Source organism: Passer montanus, unplaced genomic scaffold (assembly GCF_014805655.1).
Source record: "Passer montanus isolate IOZ18808 unplaced genomic scaffold, ASM1480565v1 scaffold5, whole genome shotgun sequence".
Lineage (NCBI taxonomy): Eukaryota > Metazoa > Chordata > Aves > Passeriformes > Passeridae > Passer > Passer montanus.
In genome coordinates, this window is record NW_024369929.1 from 13,542,785 (window position 1) to 13,561,677 (window position 18,893).

General features: G+C 44.2%; 1 protein-coding gene and 1 long non-coding RNA gene across 14 annotated transcripts in view; one reads left to right on the forward strand and one right to left on the reverse strand.

Annotated features, from left to right (window-relative positions):
- LOC120509196 overlaps positions 1–18,493 on the reverse strand; it is a 36,056-nt gene extending 17,563 nt beyond the window's left edge. For 11 of the 13 annotated variants that reach the window (XR_005629185.1, XR_005629184.1, XR_005629183.1 and 8 more), the window contains exon 1: positions 1,766–14,670. This is a non-coding gene — a long non-coding RNA (uncharacterized LOC120509196). Of the gene's footprint in view, positions 1–1,765; positions 14,671–16,042 lie in introns of those variants that run through there. The other 2 variants (XR_005629174.1, XR_005629178.1) reach the window with 2 other exon arrangements.
- The window catches only part of NR2F2 (nuclear receptor subfamily 2 group F member 2), a 12,862-nt gene continuing 8,850 nt past the window's right edge, over positions 14,882–18,893 (forward strand). The window contains exon 1 of the mRNA XM_039723586.1: positions 14,882–15,422. Coding sequence (XP_039579520.1) covers positions 15,380–15,422 — 43 coding nt within the window. The 5' untranslated portion in view covers positions 14,882–15,379. The remainder of the gene's footprint in view (positions 15,423–18,893) is intronic.

Here is an 18,893-nt window from a genome sequence, read left to right on the forward strand (position 1 = left end):
CAACAAATTAGAGCTTTTAATATGCACTGGCCGCTTTTTTTCCCCCCCCATCCCCACACCACCACCATCCCCCCTCCCAGCCCAGTACGATCCAGTTGCTTAATTCCATTTGAAATCACCCGGGTTAGGCACCTAAATAATCTTGTCCTTCATGCCTGTCAACATCTTGAGGCACCTAACCACCTTTAGAGATGTGGTGTGAAAGCTTGTGAACGATGCAATCGAGGAGGGAAACAAAAGACAAGTATCCCTATTTGCTGCCCAAGAATCCACAAAGAATGCTGCTTCAGCTCTGCTCTGATTTCTAATTAGATTATGAGTGATGTAGGACTCTGAAGCCAAGCTGGAGTTTGTGCTAGCACTTTGCATGTATGAATGACAAAGGGACACCACTTTCATATTGATTTAAGCAAGCCAGTGGAAGAATGTTTAAACATCAAGTGCTTGATGTCCCAGTTTGCCAGAGCACCTGGAAATATCAAATTAATTCCAGGTGTTCTGCCATTAAGACAGGCTTGCTGCTTTTACAGCCACACATACAAAATGTGGCTCCCAGTTCCACAAATAAAAACGGAATGGTTTCTGCTCCTAATGCCTCGATAACTCCGACATATTGCAAGTTCTGGAAAGAATTTTAATCTACATAGGTTTTTTTTAAATGGGAAGGGGAGCGAGGGGGGAAAGATTTTAAATATGCTGCATACAATTTGTGATGGTCATCTCTAAAATGCAGCTCCATTATCCTTTTCCATTTGGAATGAATGAGGCTAATTAATTTCAGGCCATACTTGATGAGGTCAGCACCATACGAAGGGTGCGTGCTAGACATTGCTAATCTCTTTCAGCTGAGAGTGATGAATTAAAGATGAAGCATTCCTTTGCAGGCCTAATTTAGAATGTATATCAAAAACCTACAGCAAATAATACTATACCCTACAACAAAGGAAAACTTGTTCTCTCAGGCTCCCATGTAGGGTTGATTTTAAAGGCATTTTCATTTCGCTTTGGAATTCCAGCTGTGGATGGGTGAAACAGTTCAGAAAATTCAAGCTTTCTCTCTTTCTATTGCTTTTATGGACAAAAGTAGGCAAGGGGGGGCTAAGGGGAGAGAGAAACTGGTCCGTGTTTGATCCTGTATATCCTGTGATTCTGACTGTACGCTCGGTGTTTAGGAAGCCAGGTACCTGTGACGTGACACCCCCCAGGGCCACACTCACATCTTACTGTTGGGGTTTCCTAAGTCTGAGGGGAAAGCAGTCAAGGGTCCCCTTTGGTTCAGCATCATCCCAAGAATGTTTTGTTGGACGTTGCAGGCAGGAAACAGGACGGGTCCAGCAGTTCTGCTGGGTCACCCAACAAGGACAGGAGCTTCCAAGCCCTCACAGAGCTGTCATCCTCCCTAGGGATAAACACCTCCCTATGCCAAAAGATCCCATCACACCTGGAAGTGCAGATAGCAAAACTGAATGGAACAAATCACTGTGAAAGCAGCCAGGTCTGGGAGCAGTACAAATTGTTACACAGCTCCCAAACTGGCTGGAGTTGAGGCTCAGCCAAGCTTTGCCACCTTTCCCTCAAGGCAAAGCCACCCACAAAGTCCATAGGGATTTTCCCTGCACAAGGGACTGCAGGATTTGTCCCTGTGGGCAGCAAGAAGCTGAACTGTCATTTCGTAAAATAGAGACTTATGAAATCCTAAGCCAGTCTCAGAAGGAGGCTGCAAACAACAGACCAGCGTCCTCCCCACCACTTCTCTGTTCAATACCTGGCAGTTTCTTGGAATTCTTGACAGGTTGCTGCAGCGAGTCGGAGTTCCCAACTGGTGGCCATAAGCGGCTGCCGTCTTTGTATCCCAGTAGTCCTCATTAGAACAAAGCTGCTTCGAATTAAATCCAATCTACATGCCGAATCAATCTTTCAACCCTTTGATTGCTTCTGAAAATATTTATACTTCTTAATAATGCACATTTTGTCCCAAAGCCTGTGATTAAACCCAGACAAGGTCCGGAGAAGCCTGAAGTATATGTGGAAGGGGTTATTTTGGACAGGAAAAGAAAGATAAAGACACAGGTTTTTCCTATTGTGAAATCATTAGTGTGTATAAATCTAGCAATTGCAGTTGTATAAGCATCAGAGTGGGGTTGTAATAAATACAGATTGGAGTATTATAGTAACCAAATGGAGTTTATGGATTATGTTCACTAGTTCATATTTCTCAGCTACTACAACCTAACTAGCTTCATGCTGCACTCACCTCTGTTAATATTCCCTATTAATATTCTCTTTACATGTTTGTGGGGGGAAAAAAAAGTTAGGATTCTACTGCTGCTCTGTGTAAAATAAATATGTTTAAAGAATCATGCCCTCCAAAGAAAAAAAATAAACACAGGGATGCTGCAAAGCGACTGTGCTCGAAGGGCACAGGCTGTGGCTGGCTGAAATCATCCCCATTCTGCTGAAAGTTAATAACTTCCATCTGAGTGGGATCTGGTCCTAATGCAGGGCATTTGCTGTGTGAAAATTGGGGTGTAAAAATGAAGAAAACAACTTCTGCTATCCCTTACCCTGGTGAATTTTTAGGGTGGTAAATAATAAGCTTTGGCTGGAGATGAGAAACGCACAAAGGCTTTGAAACTGGGCTGTGTGGTAAACAGTGTATTATTCCCTTCTCAAAAAGCAACATGCACCACAGGTGAGACATGAGGAGATGAAGGGAAGGAAACAATCCTTGGCTAAGAAGTAACCCAGATAGGGCCAGATCCTCCGGAGTGGGGATCTGCCATCGATTAAGAAAGTGGTGGTGGCTGGGGACGCAGATCAGATAAAGGCTCTGTACCTGTCTCCCTCCCCTAAACACAAATGACTGCCCTTGTCTCTAAAAAAAGGGAAAAATTGACTTTGGAAAACACATGATGATAAATCTCCTTGGATATAGTACGCAGTGTCTGGGTGAGAGGGAAAGAAATCCTAGAAACTAAAAGTATGTAAAGCTTATTTAATATCATTGTCTTCAGCAGCATCAGATTGTAAATGCAGATAATATTCTTCAGGAGTGGGCTGGTATATGCTTGTGGTAGTTTTGCTTGTGACAGTTTCCCCTTTCATAAAGGAGAGAAAGAAATATTCTCAGCTAAAATATTATTCACTGACTCTTTCATCACGTAGTTCATTATATTAAGTTGTTATTTCCTAAATATGTTGGGGGGTGGTAACATTATTATACATATATCCTGAGTCATGATGGCTGTTTTGCATTAATGTATGATTTGGATGCTCAGTCTTTCAGGTAGAGAGAAGGGGTGGGTATATCATGACCATAAATAAGGGGAGAGCAGAGATTGAAAAAACCTCTCATAAATAGGGATGGGTCCAAAATCTAAAGACACTCATGAAAATCCATTTTGGATCAGAACCCATCAGAACTCTGTACTATATAACCAGCATTTCCTGAGTATCTTCTATTGTTTGACAACCCTCATTTCACACTGAACTTGGAGTTCATTTCTGAACAGAAGCTTTTTGTACAGAAACTTTTAATCATATCCTTTAGTGAACACACACATACCATCGAGGATATTGTCTTATTAAAGAGTTTAAGCCTAAAGGTGCATGCCTACTTTTAAAAGAAATTTTCTGATTGTAGATAACTGCTCAATTTGATTTAGTGTCCAATGATAGTGATGGGGTTGATAACTGAGCATTCATCGGTAATTCATCTTGTGCTAGTAGAAATTTACAGCAAAGCAGTGCTTTCCCAACACTGACAAGTCCTATTAATCTTCTTCAGACACATTTCAATAGGTGTCTCCATCTGTGCCCAACATCTAAACACTCTGGCATCACTGGGGACTTGGAGACACCTTCATTTCAGGTTACACTAGTGAAAATGTGATACTAGATTGTACTCTATTTTTAACCTAATTCTCCCTTTTCATTCAATTAGCCTTTCTTGCCTGCATTTTTCTACTCATGTGTAACATCCTTTTCCCAGGAATAGCTTAAAAATGAGATTTAGTTACTTAAAGAGACAGAATCTGCCAGGACAAGAGCAACCAGGAGCTCAGTACAGAAAAGCAGAATAACAAAGCTCAGGGACACAGCGTGGAGACCGAATTGCCACTCACCAAACACATCCCGAGCAGCATTCCCACAATATTCCCCTCCTGATGCACCTCTTGCAGGCACCACTGGGTTAGGACAGGTCTGAAACTAAAGCTGAAAACAACTGCAGGATGTTTGGGTGTTGAAATCCCAAACAGCTCTGTTTGTTCGTGCTGCACGGGGATCCCCAGCATCCATCCCCACTTCGCTCTACATAGACAACTAATGCATGAACAAACACAGAGCAGTCAAATTACAGCAGTAACATTTATGGGTGGATTATGTTCCAACTTCCTCACTTATTATTAAAAGCGAGTAAATTGTGAAGCACATGGAAGAGGTAGGGTGCAAATGCAGGCGAATTTCCACTCTGAACCAAATGTTGTTTTTTCACTTTCAAAGCTGCAATGAGTTTGCGAGCAGACGCAGCACAGCTTTAAAGCTTACTCATTCAAAAATGTGTGTTTGGGTTCCTCTTTTTTTTTTTTTTTTCCCCTCTCCCCTCCTTACTCCATTTACGTTTGCCTTTCAAAGAGGAGCAGATGCACACCATTTGGGTTTGGGTGGCTCCTACTTGCTCTGAACTTTCTGAAAAGAGCAAACCGTGAGCCGTGCGTCTGCTCCGCGCCTCAGAGGCAGTTTCAAACTTTGTTTCTGGCTTTATGAAGTTCTCTCGTGAGTCGTATTATAGATCTAAATGACCTTATTGTAGGTGGCAAGTTTAAATGTGCCATATTAATAACTTGTTATCCAAGACAAATTAAGTCCTTATGTGTCAAAAGCACTCTGTTCTGGATTACCTACAAGACAAGTATTTATTGAATAAACGTTGGATCCAATTTCATTTTAATGTGACTGACTGTATGCTGCAGCCCCTCAGAACGAGATAAAAACACTCAAACCTACAACTGTGTTGCAACATTACACCTAACTTGTCTATTTCTATTATTGTCTTTTTAACATGGGATCTCAAAAGTGTTTGGGGGGTTTAAGGATTTATTATTATTATTGTTATTATTTTTTTCTGAAGAGCAAGGAGAGAGATAGAAAAAAAGACTGGCATTCAGCCTAAAGAGAAATCATTGAAACAAATTAATCCTATGCCGTTTAAATTGACATGGTAATCCATCATCAGCAAAGGGAAACTCTGAAAGCAATCTAGAATCTGCAGTGTTCTTTCACTGGCCCTCAGGCACAAAGACAGATAGTAAAAGAGGAAGGGGGGAAAAAATCATAAAAGTTAGCAGCACCTTAGCATAGGGAAGGGCTAGAGAAAGCAGCTTTCACTTTTTCCTGCTTTCAAGCACCCAGCTCAGAGAGCAGTGCTGATTAACCTTCAGTCACTGCCTGCTAACGTTTACTTGTGTGTCAGATCATCCTCAGCTGCTGGGATAGGAGTTATTTCAAATAGTGCAGAGCCCCTATCCTGTATAAACTCCACCATTGAAAACTCTGCCAAACATCAACTTGGGCATTTCTGCTTACAGAGGGCCTTTTATTAGCCTAAACTTGATCATTCCAAATGGACAATAAATTCTATCTGCAGAGCCCTGCAGAAAATAGCTGTACTATCCTTGGGAGTTTAATAGCCAGGATTTTCATAGAGCTAGCATGAAAAAAACTGGGGGGGTTTATTTGGGTTTGGACTCAGGGTATTTTTTTGTCTATCCCCTGCTTTCTCAGTGGGGCTATCCACTATAATATATGTCTCCCAAGAGATTTTTCAAACTAGTTTTAAATATCTAAAGTGATGAGACTTTGTGCACCTTTAAAATTTTATTAGACTTACGGTCAGAAGAAAACATAAACCTCTTGGGCCTTGAAAGCCCATTGCAATACAGCCATTATCCCTATAATGTCAACAGAGCTACAAAATTCTCTAGAAATAAACCTTTTAAGAACAGCTTTGCCTGCTTCATGTTTTCTTTTAAGGTCAGTGGTGCATCACTTTTTTGGAAAGCGTTTCCCCTCTCTGGCCAGGTTTAGCAATGTGAAATAGAATGTATATTACTAAATGAATAGGTTTAATTTTAGACACTGAAAAAATAAATAGAAGAAGAGAGCCAGGGCAGGAATAATACCTTTCAGTTAGAAACAGACATAGTAGAAAGAAAAAGTCAGAACTTTAGTGCCAGGGGCAAAGGGGTGAAAGGCTGCCTAATATGAACCATATCCAACATCTGCCCTATTTTAATTTAGCAGGGATAAAGTTTCTTCTTTTTTATTATTAAGAAAACTTTATGTGGCAGAGAAACCCATGAGCTATGTTATCAAAACTGTTTTATTGTCACACTGAAACTTAGAACTATTAAGAATTGGCGGGGCAAAGAGATAAAAACTCCCCTTCTCTCTCCCTTTATACTCTGTGACAAGCCTGGGCTCGGGTCCTGCTGACTGGGATGTCCTTTTCATGTCTTTATGAAGTACTGCACTTGGGGCTATAATATAAAGGGGAGGTTAATTGTTCAGGATGGGTCCAAATGATTGATTTTCCAGGTTAAAAATAAATAAATAAATAAATTTTAAAATCTGAATATTTAAAACAAAATCCTGAGGCGGTGGTCGCCCTCAGAGGTGAGCAATGGTGGTGGTGCACAACAAGTGTAAAGAAGGGCTGGGCTGGGGATCTGTATGAGAAACAGCCCAAATTGCCAGGCTGGAACATGATCTCATTCCATCTAAAAGTTTTCCACCTCAACAGTGCAAATTCCACTATAAAATAACAAAGTGTACCAAACCACATGTGAGTAGCTGTAGGAGTAAGAGAGCAAATTGGTTTCTGACAAAAGAAGGATGAATACCTTCGGATAATCTAAAGTTAAAATTTGATTGAAAGCATAACATTCCTCTAAGCATCAATATGCTTAGGATCCAAAATATGGTTATTTTATTACCAGTTAATACTTAGATCAAAGCAAAACACTGTAGCTGGAAGGGACATTCTCTCTGGAAATAAAGTTCCATGTAATTATTTCCTATTAAAAACTAAAACTGGTCTTAGATTCAAAAATTTGGGCTTCCTTACATGTGATATAATGCAAGCTTGTCAAGAGAGAGCAGATGTACTATTTTTCACTGTTTGCTGGTATCTCTTTGCTTTAAAGTTTTTGCTTTAGCTTTAACCCTTTGAATGTGAAAGATTCTCATCCAATTTACCTCCGTCAGACCAGGACGACTGTTTTGGATTATATCAACTCATTTCTTTCGATAAGAAATTAGGATTTGATATAAACTAACATCATTTTAAATAAAGCCTGCAAATGTAAGGAGGTGAAATCTAAAGAAAATGATATGGCAATGGGTAGGCAGCTGAAAGTTAAATATTAAATTGTAAACAAAGGTTTTACTCTTGGGCAAAACAGCTCATCTTAATTCAGTTCGAGACATGGAGTTTAAAATATGCACTCAAAATACTTCCAAGAAAGCTGCAACCTTTCAGAGGAGAGAGATAAGAATGTATTTTAATTATGAGGTTATAAATATGCGATAGATTTAATTTTTTTTTTTACCAACTCCGAATGTGCTACGTAACATTGTTCAGATGCAGTTATACATTTATCTGTCTGTCTCTATTCCTGTCCAGGGCTTTGCTTTTATTTTATTCTTTTTTATTTTTTTCCTCCTGATAGCTCAATCTCTATTTATGGCATCGTTGAGGCAGGCCCTGGGAAAAAAAAAGAATCTATCCTTCTGTATTTATAAACCACCACAGAATAAATAGGGAATGGTTCCTTTTTACAGCTGAAGGGCTGGTATTATAAGTAGCAATATGAAATATTTAGACACATTATTTCAAGCTTCCCGGCTGCTTCTGATTCTGCTAATTATTTTTGATCTGTCACTCAGAAATAAAAAAATAAATAAATAAAACTTTAAAGAGTTCATTAGGACTGCAGAAAGGAAGAAGAGTCAGATATAAGGCAGCAATTATAATTTGGTTTTAACATGTTTTTTTTATTTTTTGCTGACTCCTCAGCTACATTGTTTAGTAGAAGGATGGCTACAATATACTTCTACATTAAAGCCTGTTAAATAGGGAAGAAGCTGAGACATTCAGCTGGGATATTGTTTGCTAGCTCAATTAGTATCCCAAGAATTTGAAAGTACAATAAATGTATCTGAAGATCATATCTAAACATACTTACCAAAAAGTACCCACCTCTCTCAGCAGTTCACATATTTCTGCCTTCTAACTGGGAGGGGGAAAAAAAAGAAAGAAAGAAAAAAAAGGCAGTTCGATGTGTAGGTTAAGATTGGCGTGTGGCAAGGTTTGTGTGAGATACAAAGAAATCTGTATTTCACTCAACAATTTCATTGCTTAAACATATAGTTTAGAAGCATCTTTTCCTTAAACATGTGGTTCAATAACATTTTCTTCAAAGGAACAACTCAGTGTGTTAAAAGATTTAAGAACAAAGAATGTGCTGCAAAATGCAAATTCCTCCAGTGTTACACTGTGTATGCAATTATGTATGTAGGCAGATAGATATAATTTGAGAGTTATTAACTTTCAACATCAATGATGTACCCTGAATCAATACAATGTAACTACCTATTAAAATATAAACCAGGTGTGTTCCCAGGCAAATACAGTCTGAGAAGCTTCTCTAGAATTTTTTTTTTTCCTTTAAAGATTACAGCTCTGCTGTGGACAAGAAGCTCAAGAGATTGGTGCTGGTCCTAAAGATGGAGATTGCTTTGCTTTTTGCTGATGGTTCTAGAATGTTTCATTTCCTCCACGTTTGGAACAAAAAAAAAAAATTAAAAATAATAAACAATAATGAAATGTTGTGAAGGGAATGAATTCCCTCACAAACATCCGTACATTTATACACCTCCGGATGCATAGGAAACAGAAAAGTTCCCCATTTCCATCTTTCCTTTGACTGAAGGGAGGGAATGAAGGGAGCAAAAATCATTTTAAGCTTTGCCCTCCCGGCGGATCGACCCCTCTTGCAAATCCCTTTCTCCCGGCCGCCCTCCCTCGCTCCCCCGAGCACACAGCCCGGCGCAGTTAACCTTGGAGCGGCGCCGGGGAGGGAAGGGTTAATGAAACCCAGCTCTTTACGACCTCCAGGGTCAGACTCTTCCTATCTGCAATCTAAGGAATTAGGTAAGGAGGTTATAAGATTATAGTGAAAGGAGTTATAGGCCCTCGTAGCCTCACACCTGAACATATTGGGCTAATCCACTGGGATTCTTAAAAATCGCTTCAGCTATGGAAAACTGTTAATTAGGCTGAGTCTGTCCCGAGGTTTCCTGTTGCATTAGAGATCCAGCCGAGCTGCCTGCACTCCATAGGCTCGCATGAAATGTTCTTAGTGTGCCTAACTTTCTGTCCCTTCTCCACGACTGAAATCAGCATCAGCCCCTGATTTCGGGGTTAAAAAAAAAGAAAAGCTGGGGGAAAATTCAGCCCGAGAGATGAACAAAAGTCAACCCCCTCCGGTCCCTGAGCCCTGGGTGCCCGGCAGGCTATTTGCAGCTGTTTCTAACTTCAGTGTTTGTTTACAGTAGCAAAATTAGCACTTGGAGGAGAAGTGAAAAGCTGTTTTCACATCAGTTTTACTCCTCGGTTCCTAGCTTGAGATGCCTTTCCTCCCTCCCAGCAATCAGCATCATTTAAAGTGCGGTACAAACTTTCTCTCGCTGCTTTGACTTAGTTCTCTGCAGTCGCATCCTATTTTCTGCTAAAGAAAACTACGCGGAGAGAAGGTAGCATGTGAACACGGGCCAAACATCACGGATTCGAGGCAAAAAAATAATAATCATAATCCCGAGCATCCCCACAGAACGTATTTCAATGTCGCATGGCAGAGCCCTGCCCTAGTCCCAGCTTTCTGCCCTTTGGCACTCAGATATTTGCTTGTCTCCAGCAAAGTTTTCTTTAATCCGCCGAGACACCCCAGGGCTGTACCTGAGCCACGGCTAAATTGCTCCCTACAACCGATAAAATCCTGCAGCAGCAACTCCCCAGCTTCAATACTTAAAGCAAGGGCTGGTTTTAGCCATTTTGTCATTTGCAGAAATGCTGAAATTTTTTTTGTTTTTTTAAATTTTTTCCTATGCCACTTGTGGTCACCCTCGAATGGCAGTAATCTGTAGATTACATATTACGAGCCTTGTCATTACGTGGATAAAATGAGGTGGTTAAACGCTAAAATCCATTTTACTCACCACATTTGCTTGTGGGGAGGGAGGGGGGCGGGAAGGAGAGGGGAGGACAAACTTGTAGGAGAAGGATTTAAACCCCTCGGATGGGAGCTGGATGTGCTGTCAGAGCCCTCTCTGCCTGGTGGGTACACGGGCTGGGCACCCCTCAACTTCACCTCCAAGGCAGGCGCCCGATCACTCCAGCCCTCTCCCTCGCTCCTGAGCCTTTTGTCCCCATTTTCGTGGTATCTCAGCTTTGCTCCACAGAGGCGACTTTTCTCTGCCTCTCCTGGATTTGCTCTGTAGCATTTCTAGGCTCCTACTCTCCAGCTCTCCCCCCGTTTGCCTCTTTCATCTGTGTCCCTGATCCCTCTCCAGCTGATGTGATTCTTTAGAAATGTGGGTCTTATCCCGTCCCTACCTTTGCCGGCTCTGATTAGATATTATTTTTTCATTGGCTCTGCTACAATGGGTTCCTCCCTTTAATCTCTCGGTATATTTTCCCCCTCCCGGTATAACCAAATCCATGAAATTCACAGCCTCTCTCTTTGACACGACTGGTTCGTCTAATCACTCCATATCGATTTCCCTAACTCTTTTCATCCAGCTGAAGACACATTTTAAAACACTCCAAGCCAGAGTGTGCTCTTTGCTTTATACACACTAATAAAATGATTTACCCTTCTCTCTCTGCTCTCCTCACAGGAGAAAATCGTTCAAGTCGCGGCTATTTGTGTGTGATCAGTAAATATTTAGTGTGGCGACATCCTCAGCTCCTCTCCTGATCAATACGCAACCCAACAGGAGGTGGACTATTGTCCGGGTAGTGACTTGCTGAGATCTCCTTTAGATGAATTCTTTGCCCCCCATACTGTCTGTTATGATTTATCCTCGAAGGTGACCAATAAAGAAAAACTGAGTCTCTAAAAACGTCTGTTTCTAACCTGTTTACCGTGCCATTAAAGCACCTAAGCGAGGAATGCCTTATTCATCCCCGTCTCCCACATCCCTGGGATGGGCTGACACACGCAGGGCGCTGCTGGAAAATGGGGATCCAAGCGGGCAGCCCCCGCAGCGCTGCCCTGCATCCCTGAACCCCTCGATCCCCTCTTCCCCGACCCCTCCATAAAACCCCGGCCGCTCTCTGCGCTGCAGTGTCACGGCACTGAAAGGGCGATTCCCCGCTCGCAGCCACCCTGCAGCATCTTCGGGCACAGGGCTGGCTCCCCCAGCTCAGCCTCAGCCGGTGCCAAAGATGTGCCCAGGGATGGAGGGTGCCCCAGCAACTCCCAGCCCGCCTCTCCCCTCCTCTTCATCGCATCCCGCGGCTCTGCCTGCCCCAGGACCAGGCTGAGGCAGGGCTGCTGGGGGCTCTGTGGGATTTTTGTTTGTTTGTCTGGGTCTTTTTTGTTTGGGGTGGTTTTTTGGAACGACATGGAAAAGCTTCAGTGAAGGAAAATAATAATAATAATAATAATGGGAATGGAGAAGAGCTTAAAGCCCGTTTCCTGTGGTTAACCATAACGAGAGCTTTCCCAGAGTGATAAAATGGGCAGCCAGAGAAGTTCGCGTGTGTTTGTGTGTGTTTTATCCTGATCTGCTATTTCACTCCTGGGAAAGCCAATACCTCCCCTTGCAATTACCCCAGGAGTGTGCTGTGCCCGCTGAGGTGTCCGAGGCAGCAGTGCCTGCTGTGGGTGCCTGTCCGAGGCAGCCTGGGTGCCTCCACACAATGGCCACACAGTGATATCTGCATCGTCTCTGTGTGCTCGCTCACATCGTGTCCTGCAGCTCACAGAGGTGCCCAGATATTTATTTTATCCCCGTGCGTGTGCGTTTGCACCTCAGCTCTAGGTCGAAGGCGTTTGTCTCTGCAAATGGACATTGCCTGCACAGGCGCTGCACAAATCCGGGGCTGTGTATTACAGATGTGCGACTGTTATTCAAATGTAAAACCAGCTACATCCACCTGTTAACTTTGTTTAGAAACCACTTTCACTAATGGCTTTTCTCTAACTTATTCAGCCCGTTACTCGAGTATAGGAGGCAATGGAGGGGAAAAATCCATATGAAACCCTGCTCACAGGCTCTCTTCGAGAGGACAGTTTCCACACCTTGCCCAGACAGGGCTCCTATAGAGCGCTTATCTCTCGAATATATCTTTATACTAATGCATACTTAATTGGTCTGTCTTGACTGTCCATATAAAACAATTTAATTAGGGTGCTTTCTGCTTTGGAAAGAAAGAAAAAAAAATCTGCCCAGCATTTATTGTATTTAGCACCAATACAGGCAGAAAATGTTGCACAAGTTTTTGGTTGAAAGAGCACCTATGTGTCCATTGAAGGGCGTTGATCCGAAAAGACAGAGAGGACAAGTAAAATCGATTTGAAGCAACCCTCTCTGTCCCTTTCACACCATTCAGACACTCCATTCCTTCTAAGACAAAGACCCAGCGCCTTGGGAATGCTGGCAAGGCGGGGGGGGAGGGGGGGGGAAGGAGGAAAAAAGGAAAAAAAAGAGGGGGAAAAAAAAGGAAAAAAGCTTCAATCCCCCCAAGCGAAAGGGAGAGCTCTGAAATTCCTTCATATTGCTGTTATTTACCCCCGAAGATATGTTCAACTCCAGGATTTTCTTCAATTCGGCTTCTAACACTGCTGCTGCGAGGAATGTCCCTGGAAGGGGAGGAGGTAATTATGGCTATTAGTGCTGCGAGCCCAGCCGCAACCTTGGTCACTCGCAGGCTTTTAGGGTTAAAATAGCCCTCACCTCTGACCCCTGCGGAGCAAAGTTGTAGCTATTGCCACAAGTTGGGCCAAAGTTTTCAAATCCAGGGCTGGGCAACACCGGAGGGGGCAAACTTCTCCCTGGAATTATTTTTGGTTAGGATTTAAATCATCTTTAGTCTATTTAATTGCCTTTCCCTCCTCCTTTGGCCAAATAATCCCTTTCGGAGAGGTGGGGGGGATTTCAAAACGCCCTGCTCTCACTACCTTTCCCACTGCTCTTTCCATTTAGGTTTAATTTGGCAGATTGTTTTCAAGCATGAAAATGGTTATCATCAAACTGAATTACTGGGTCAGCCTTTCATCCAGAGATCTCAAGAATAAAAGGGGGGGCCAGGGGGGGTCTGGCAGGGGTGTCCCCCCCTTTAGGCTTTCCCCGCCATGACCCGTTCAGCTTTACAAAATAAAGGAGCTTTTGGGAAAATGAAGAAAGGACAAAAAGCTTGGATTTGTCTCCTGTGCTTTCTGCACACCTTCACGATCCTCCTGTGCAAGGGGGGATTTTGGAAGGGGGGGCAGGGGGGTGCTCAAATTGAGGAGGGGAGGGAGCCCACAGATGCAAGTACCCCTCTGGCAATAATAAAAATTCATTCAAGTGGGCTATGTCTCCATCTTCCATGTACTGATTAGACTTAACAAGAGTGGAAACTTGTGTAGACCATATTTATGGTATTAACAAGCAGTTAAAAGATTTATCCTTCTTCTGATCAATATTGTTCGTGCCCGGTCCTTCCCCCCCACCCCCCGGGCCCTCCCCGAAGGCTGCAATGACAATCGCCTTCATACTTTTTCATCACCGATCGAGGTGGCAAAACCCTTTTGTAATTTTCATTAGCCCAGTAAACATGCAATTAACATGCAGCACTGTGGTTAACTTAATTCCTGTTTTAAGGCAAGGACAAGCAAGAAATGGAAGAGCGTTTGTTCCATTTGTCAAGTATGACACACTCCCTACCCTAACAGTTTCTTAAAATAAAAGCTCGGCTCCCCACCACCACGACCACCACCCCTCTTTCCAGAAACCCCCCACACTGATACACACACACACACAAAAAGGAGCAGGAATCCATTAGTTGGAGAGTATTCTCCTGCCAAAGGCGGTATAATGTATTCCAAATTTTCCCAAGCCCTCACTGTACCGGGGTCCCGTTCCCCCCACTCCCCCCTCCCATCCCGGGGAAGGGGGCTGACTCGCTGATATTTCTCGTGGGTGAAAGATTCAGCCTTTTCCTAACCGTATTTTTTTTTTAATAAAATAAAACTAAACGTGCTTCCCATTACTAAAAGTTGCCATGTTTGTGAAGGGGGTGGGGAAAAATGTCTCCAAGGGTTTCAATTAGCAACAAATGATTATTGCAACGGATTTTTGGTAATGAAAAAATGTGGAGTACCTCTTTCGAGCTGGGATCTCAGGGGCAGTGAGAGAGAGAGAGAGAGGGGGAGAGGGAGAGAAGGAGAGAGAGAGAAAGAGATTGCTGATTAGCTCGGATTCTTTCCCAACTTGCTTTAGCGTGTGCTTGCGTTCCCTGCCGACCCTACACAGGACACTATATATTTTTTCCCCTTCGGTGCATGTGTTGATAGTCCAGCCTGTAGTTGTTTGCGGTTGGCTTTTTTTTTTCCTTTTCGTTTTTTTTTTTTTTTTCCTGCCGGGGAGGGGGGAGGTGGGAAAGGGGGGGAGGGGGGGCTGAAATCCGTCGCATCCATCCTACCCCATAGTCATTAACTTAGGAGATTTCCCTCTCTTATTTTTTTTTTTTCCCCAATTGGGAGGGAGGGTTGTGAATTTTTTCCCCCCTTTTTTTTTTTTTTTTTTAAAGTCTCGCCTTTCCAGCTCCAAACAAGGTGTAGCGAGACGCTCTTCCTTCTAAGGAATGAAATGAGACAAGGATCACTCAAAGACATCTCCTACCTTGGGCTTGGGGATTTTTTCTTAAAGGCAAGGCGCACATTCCTAAGCAGCTGTGTACAAAGCCCCCCCTGAAATCTTGTCTGTGTAAAGTTAGAGTGTGTTCAGGGTGTTTTTTTTTTCCTCTCTCTCCCAAGGCTGATCGCTAATAATACATCGAAAGCACTTCCCTTTAGGTTGTGGGAAATCTATTCCCTTCACCTTGCTTCCTTTTTTTCCCCCCCTGAAGGCTGTAACTTTACTTTTTTTTTCTCTCTCTCTCTTTTTTTTTTTTTTTAATCAGTTTGCACAATCGCTTAGATAAACACCAAGAAGGAGACTTCTCTTTAATTACCCAACGCACATCTTTCTGGGGGGCAAACAGCGGTCTGATTTTTTTTTTATTTGTTTGTTTCACCTGCCAAACTAAAGGAGAGGTAGAAAAAGGAAGATGCAAGCGATTTGGGACCTTGAACAAGGCAAATATGGTTTTGGTATGTTTACTTATAGTTTTTTTTCTTCTTCTTTGACACTTTTTTCGGGCAATGTGTTGTGATTCTTGTGTTTCTCTTTTAAGGAAAACAAAAAATCCAAAAAAGCAAATGTTAGCTAACGTGCGTCTTAAACGATCGTTTCTAAGGTTACGTGGGTTGCTCTAAGGAGGGGAAGAGGGGAGGGGGGCAGACCCAAGTATGTGTAATTGCAGCACCATCAGTTAGCACGTCCTTTAGCTAAATAAAGCAAAGCAGCAAACAAACAAACAAGCGAACAAACCCAAGGACCGGACCCGGCTTCCAGGTCCGAGGCGAAGCGCCTCCGAGTCATTTCCCCGGGAGCAGCGGCCGGGCGCTGCCCGGAGCCGGGGCTGCTCGGGCGGAGCGCGGACCGACCTGCTCCGGAGGGTGGGAGGGCACGACGAGGCTCTTAACTTAAGTGATAGGTATTAAACTGACCGGGATCGCGTCGCTCTGTGCTCTATTTGGGAGGGGGGGAAAGGGAAAAAAAAAAAAAAAAAAAGGTTGGTGGGGAAGGTAGAGCGCCGAGATCCCCTCTCCCCCTCCGGTCCCTTCCCTGGCTAAGCAAGTACAATGGAAAGAAGCTGGAATATACTCACCATCCGAAGGTGTGGTTGGCAGTTCGGCTGAGGCTTTAAGGCAATTATTTATCCTTTTTTTTTTTTTTTTAAGTATTATTGCAAAAGACGTAGATCTGACTTTAAGCAGCAGAAGTGTTTTGCTCTGACAACAGCAAGCGAGGCTCGGATCCTCGTTAAAAAAAAAAATCACAAAACAGGATCTCCCCCCCCCATCCCTTACCACTATCCCTTAAAAATACCTATTCGGCACAGCTCTCGCAGAAACCCTGATGCAGAAATCTTATAGTCCGGTCTAGGAGTGCCCAAGCCAATTAATTTTAAATCCTTAGGAATTAATCAGATTAAAATGTACAGAAGTTTCATTCTCGTATGCATACGTGAGCCAAAAGTCGTTTCCCTTTAAGAGATCCTTTTCTTTTAAAGTTGAATTTTAGGCAGATAAGAGACTTACACTAGGGGGCAGCCAGATACTGTACTTGCTCCAATCTTAAGCAATTTTTTTTCCTCTCTCACAGCATATGCTCTGATTTAGCACTGTAAATTTTTCAGAGGACCCAACTCTGACAGCCCCTGGTGATTTTCAAAGTACCACAAGCCAGTGGTTAAAAATTGCATTGACTTGGAAGTTCAGAGGCACACAATAGGAGCCACTTTCCCTATTCATGGAACTTCAGTGTGGTGGAAGAGAAAAACACACACATACTACATTGAGGGAGAAGAGGAATTCATTGAATTCTGTTAGACGTAACTGCTTTCCACTGAGTTCAGAGCGAAACTCGGTATTTGTTCGATGCTGTATTCATATTGCGATTTAATCTAGAAAGAATTAGAGGACTGTTAGGCAGCTTTCTGCCAGGAAAGCAGCTTCCCCCTCCTTCCTCCTCTCTTTTTTAAACCTAAAGATTTACACCGGCTCTATCCCCAACTCAATTTTAGCAAAATAAATCCTTCCACTCCCTCTCATTAAAATAAATTTACATCTGCAGTAAAATGGCAGGAGGGATGCGTTTGTTTATTTGGAAAGCCAACACGGTCTCACTTTTAAACCAGAGCATTTCTATTGTCATTAGCCTCGGAGAAGGACAGTGGAGAATCTCCCCCTTCCTTGCGAAGCGCTCAGGTTTCGAGGATTATTTAGCGAAATTAGCTGCAGTTCATTTTTACATTCATCTCTTCTGTCTCAACCCACTCGCAGGGGTGTTTTCAAATAAATAGCAAAGCATCTAATGGTGCTAATAGATAGTTATATCGCTGCATCCCTCGAAGAGCAAATAGTTAATCTGGGGCATTCTTCATTAATGCTTGAGCAATCAGCGTATACGGCGGCTTTTAAGCGTATATCAATGGTTTCTCATTTTTACGATCATACGTTCAAACTATTAATATTGTGCGTCCTGTTAAAACCGCTTTCTCTTCTGATTTCTGCATTTGTTAGGACGGCGTTTATGTTTTTTCATATGGTGAATTAATCCTGTTTACTTTGTCAGATTCGAGACAGGAAAGGTTGGTGTTGGGTTGTGGTTTGGGTTTTGGCTTTTATTTTTTTCCTCAGGAAATCCAACATCAGCAACAATCTGTGGCTATTCTGCATTTTGAACCCCCACCTTCTCCTTCCCTCCCCGAAAGGTCACCTCCTCAGCTCTGGCTTGTTTGGAAATCATAAGGCAGTTCCCCACATTTTAACCAGGAAAGATTCCTTCCCCACTTTCTGCCTTCCCAGTCCCTCCTGGTCACTCTTTCGGGTAAAGGTTATTTTTTGCTCAGTGAGGATCAATGGGAACGCTGCAGCCTTGTCTTTGAAATTGAGTGGCAAAAACCTCTTCGCCCGTGGGCTCTGAACACACCAGGTTTCCCTGCAGGACACTCTCAAGTCGAGGTGCTTTTTACAACTTTCCAACCATGTCCGCACCTGCGGCTTCAGCCACATGTATTATTTCTGCGGCAGAAGTGTGTGGGCATGTGGCAACATGAAAAAGTGTGTGTGAGGAGGTGAGGGGCAATTAATCCCTTACAGAGTTGTGCCCAGGTCTGTGTCCCCGCGGCCGTGCTTGGTGACCGGCTGGGATGTGAGCGCTCATAGACGCGTGTGTGGCAGAGGAGGAATGGTCCGGCCGGGCATTTATCTGTCTGTGTTAACGTGTTTTCTATTTTATCTCTCCGTCCCTTCGCTTGTTCGAGTGTCTTTTGGCCATTTTCACCGGGAGACGGACTCGAGTCCCCGCTCCGCTGGCCGGTAGCTCCATTCAGCGGGAAATAAACACGTCCCCGTGCTTAGCTCTGTTACCTGCTCGTGGTACAGAACGCAGGTCGTGTTACGGTGTCGGGCTGCGTGCGCTCACGAAACCCCCGAACCCGCAAAACCCCGAAATAAACTTAAAGGGGTTGAGCCGAGCCACGCCGCGGCGATGCCGTGCGAGAGGCGCGGCTGTCACGCTCTGCGGAGCGGCGAGCCGGGCTTCGGAGGAGTCTGGAGCGGAGCCGCGGTGCCCTCGCTCCGGGGCGAGCGGGAGCCAGCAGCGGTCGGGCGGAGCGGCGGAGCCCCCGCGCCGCGCCGGGGCCGGGCTGTGCGAGCGGCCGCTCCCNGCGGCCGCGGCGAGCGCAGGTGCCCGGAGCGGCTCCGCTGTGAGACCCCGCTCCGCGACCGCTTTTCGGGCAACCCGCGGCCGCCCCTTCCCCGCAGCGCGGCGGCAGCGCCGGGGCTCGGCTTTACTTTATTCCGTGGAGTTTTACCTCGGTTTAGCGCCTGCTTCCCGCTTGGCACCCGCCGCCCCCTCCGACCCCCGAGGCCGCGCCCCGGCGGGCAGCCCCAGGTGAGGCGGCGGCGGCGCCGCGCTCCGCTCGCCGGGCTCGCCCTAACCCCTGGCCCCGG